Raw genomic sequence first — 3,812 nt, forward strand, 5'->3', positions numbered from 1 at the left:
CTACTGCTGCCACCCTGCACCCCATTTCTCCCCCCTGCACCCTCCTGTGCCCCTCCTTCACCCCATTTCCACCCCCTGCACCCTTCTGCACCCCACTGTGCCCCCCCGCACCCTACTGCTGCCACCCTGCACCCCATTTCTTCCTCCCTGCACCCTTCTGCACCCTCCTGCACCCCACTATGACCCCCCTGCACCCCAACACGCCCCACCACCACCCATGGCCACAGCCCCCAGCCCCTGCTCCCCTCTGCCCGTGCTGTGTCCCACGTGCCACACGCGTGTCCCCGTCCCCCCCCGTCATCTCCCCCGTCCCTGACCTGTGCCAGGAAGGGGGACTGCACCCCCAGGTAGCGGGACACCACGTAGAGGCAGAAGAGGTGGCGGTCGATGCCGGCGCCCGTCATGGCCATGCGGTACATCTGCTGGTGCTTCTCCGCCGCCAGCTTGAACAGACGCTGCCGCTCCACGCGCTGCGGGGACGGACGGGATCAGGGGGGGACCAGCACCCCAAAACCTGACACCCCCCCTCTCCCCTCGGTGCTCTGCCTGGGGTGGGACCTCCCCCATCCTGCCCTGGGGACACAACGGCCGCAAAGCCCTGGGGGAGATGGTCTGGAGCGATGGGGGGCTCCACAGGGATGTCCCCCAGGGATGGGCACCTCTCCCAGGGACATGGATCTCCTCAAGGATGGGGACCTTCACAGGGACAGGGATGTCTCCAAGGAACGGGGACTCCACAGGGACAGGGATGTCTCCAAGGAATGGGGACTCCACAGGGACAGGGATGTCCCCAAGGCATGCAGACCTCTCCCAGGAAAAGGGATGTCCCTGAGGGATGGGGATCTCTCTCAGGGACAGGGATGTCTCCAAGGGATGGGGACTCCACAGGGACAGGGACGCCCCTGAAGGACAGGGAACTCTCCCAGGGAAAGGGATCTCTCCCAGAGTTGGGGACCTCCCTGAGGGATGGGGACCTCCCTGAGGGATGGGGACTTTCTCCAGGGACAGGAACATTTGGAAGGAACGGGGACAGACATCTGCCAGACACAGGGACCTCCCCAGGAGATGGGAAGCAGCATGAGGGAGAGGGTCCTACCCTCTATGAGGGACGGGGATGTCCCTGTGGGATGGGGACCTCCCAGGGGATGGGGCCACCAGAGAGAGGGGCTGTGGGGACAGCCCCGACCGGGCTGGGGACAGCAGGAGGGACCCGAGGGCTGGGGGGAGGTGTGGGGAGGGGACTCACGGTCTGGTGGGGGTCCATCATGCTGCGCACGAAGGCGGTGGCCTCGGAGGTGCAGGACCTCACCGTCTCCGTCCGGCCCTCACGGAAGAGCCGCGTCATGGAGGCCTCGTAGGTGAGGCAGAAGCAGCCCTTGTCCTGCGGAGGGACCGGGTGAGACCAGGGCGTCACCGGGGGATGCTGTCCCTGTCCCCATCTACCCAACCCCATCCTCATCCTCATCCCCATCTACCCAACCCCATCCCCATGTCCCCATCCCTGTCTCTATCCCCATCTCCATGTCCCTGTCCCCATGTCCCCGTCTCCTTGTCCTCATCCCCATGTCCCCATCCCCAACTTCATCCTTGTCCCCGTCTCCATCCCTATCCTTGTCCCCATGTTCCCATCCCCATCCCTGTCCCCTCATCCTCAGGTCCCCATCCACATTCCTGTCCCTGTCCCCATCCCCACGTCCCCATCAGCAAGAAAATTATGATCCATATCCCTCTTTGCGTCCCCATCCCCATGTCCCCATCTGCATCCCTGTTCCTGTCTCTGTCCCCATCCCATTTCCATCCCCGTCTGCATCACCATGTTCCTGTCCCCATGTCCATCCCCAAGTCCCCATCCCTGTCCCCATCCCCATCCTTGCCCCCATCTCCATGTCCCCATCCCTACGTCCCCATCCCCAGGTCTCCGTCCCCAGGTCCCCACCTCTATCCCTATGACCCTGTCCCCATCCCCATGTCCCCATCCCTACGTCCCCATCCCCATGTCCCCATCCTGTCCCCGTCCCCTCCGGCGGGCGCGGCTCACGCGGAAGTGTGCGAGCTGCAGGGAGATCTGGATGAAGGCGTCGGGGCTGGTGCGGCACTTCTTGATCAGCCCCTTCCCAAACTGGTTGAACTGGAAGCAGCAGAAGTCCACGTCGTCGGCCAGAGCCTTGGCCAGGCGGTAGGAGCTCTCGATGGCGGCGCGGCACTGCGGGGGGACACAGCCGTGGCGGGTGGGGGGCACCACAACAGACCCCCCCATTGCCCGGGGTGGGGGGATGCCGGGGGAACCGGGACACCGCAGGGTGACAGGATCCTGGTGCATCGATGCCGTGGGGTGTGGGGGGCAGAGAGCCCACCTCGATGCTGTAGGGTGCGAGAGGCTGGTGGGGGGCAGAGAGCCCACCTCGATGCTGTGGGGGGCTGGTGGGGGGCAGAGAGCCCACCTCGATGCCGTGGGGTGCGAGGGGCTGGTGGGGGGCAGAGAGCCCACCTCGATGCTGTGGGGCGCAGGGGGTGGCCAGGGCTCAGAGAGCCCACCTCGATGGCGGGGGGAGCTTGTGTAGTGCCACAGAGCCCACCCCACTTCCATGGGGTGTGTGTGGGGCTGGTGGGGGCACAGAGCCCACCCCGCTGCTGTGGGGTGCAGGGGCTGGTGAGGGGCAGAGAGCCCACTCTGCTGCCATGGGGTGGAGGAGGCTGGTGGGGGGCACAGGGGGTGGCCGGGGTTCAGAGAGCCCCCCCGATGCTGTGGGGTGCAGGGGGTGGTGGGGTGCACAGAGCCCACCCCACTGCCATGGGGTGCAGAGGGGGACCCCAAGATCCTGCCTGCAGGGCCCGGAGCGGGGAGTACTTGGGGGTCAGACCCACCTCCTGGGGGATGTCCCACTGGAGACGCTGTGGGGGGGCCAGCAGGGTGTCGGGCTCGCCCAGGCAGTGCCCCCCCTCGGTGTAGCCCAGCTGGAATTTGTCTGTCGCCAGCATGAACTGGGGGGGGGAGAGGTGCCCCTGAGTGTGGGGCACTGGCCCCCCAGCCCCCCGAGCCTCCCAACATCACCCTTTACCCCCCCACTCCCCCCCCAACATGGCCCCACACACCCACCCCATGGGGGTTCCCAGCCCCGGGGTGTCCCACAGGGGTCTCCAATTGGGGGTGCCCAGCTGGGATGCCCCATGGGGGTCCCCAGCCCCAGGGTGCCCCATAGGCGTCCTCAACTGGGAGTGCACGATTGGGGGGTGCCCAAGAGGAGTGCCCAAGGAGGGTGGCCCAGCTGAGGTGCCCCATTGGGGTCCTGAGTCCCAGGGTGCCCCATAGGTGTCCTCAACTGGGGGTGCACAACTGGGGGGTCCCCAACAGAGATGCCCAACCAGGGGTGCCCATTGGGGTTCCTCAGCCCCGGGGTGCCCCATGGGGGTGCCCAGCCTGGAGGTGCCCCCCCTGCCCCTCCGTTACCTCCCAGAGGTGCCCGATGATGGGCGCGTCGGCCCAGGAGTGCTCGGCGTTGGCCCCCAGCTTCCCGTTCTTGTAGACCACCAGGGTGAAGGACTTGTCGAACCAGCTGTGGGGAGGGGGTGGTGAGAGCAGGGTGGGCGCTGGGGGGCAGGGGGAAAGGCTGGGGGTGGGGGTCTGGGGGGTGCCCACCGGTCGTAGCACTGGCCGTGCAGCAGGGACTTGGCGTAGGCGTCCATGCAGCCCTCCTTGCCCGGGACGTAGCCGTGCTCTTCCTCGTCCAGCGTGAGGAAGAAGGCCGCCCGCTCGATGGCGTCCAGCGACGCCTTGTTCTTCCCGTGGCTGAAGAAGCGGGCGCGAGCCTCGG

The 3,812-nt window shown here is 67.0% G+C and overlaps 1 protein-coding gene across 1 annotated transcript in view; it reads right to left on the reverse strand.

Moving 5' to 3' along the window:
* CPT1B (carnitine palmitoyltransferase 1B) overlaps positions 1-3,812 on the reverse strand; it is a 76,881-nt gene that overhangs the window by 67,639 nt on the left and 5,430 nt on the right. Inside the window, exons 11-15 of the mRNA XM_014961950.1 lie at positions 3,449-3,554; positions 2,866-2,982; positions 2,039-2,203; positions 1,247-1,381; positions 318-470 (exon numbers count right to left, since the gene is read on the reverse strand). Of these exons, the coding sequence (XP_014817436.1) occupies positions 318-470; positions 1,247-1,381; positions 2,039-2,203; positions 2,866-2,982; positions 3,449-3,554 (676 nt within the window). The remainder of the gene's footprint in view (positions 1-317; positions 471-1,246; positions 1,382-2,038; positions 2,204-2,865; positions 2,983-3,448; positions 3,555-3,812) is intronic.

This window comes from Calidris pugnax, unplaced genomic scaffold, assembly GCF_001431845.1.
Source record: "Calidris pugnax isolate Ruff unplaced genomic scaffold, ASM143184v1 scaffold459, whole genome shotgun sequence".
In the NCBI taxonomy this organism is placed as follows: domain Eukaryota; kingdom Metazoa; phylum Chordata; class Aves; order Charadriiformes; family Scolopacidae; genus Calidris; species Calidris pugnax.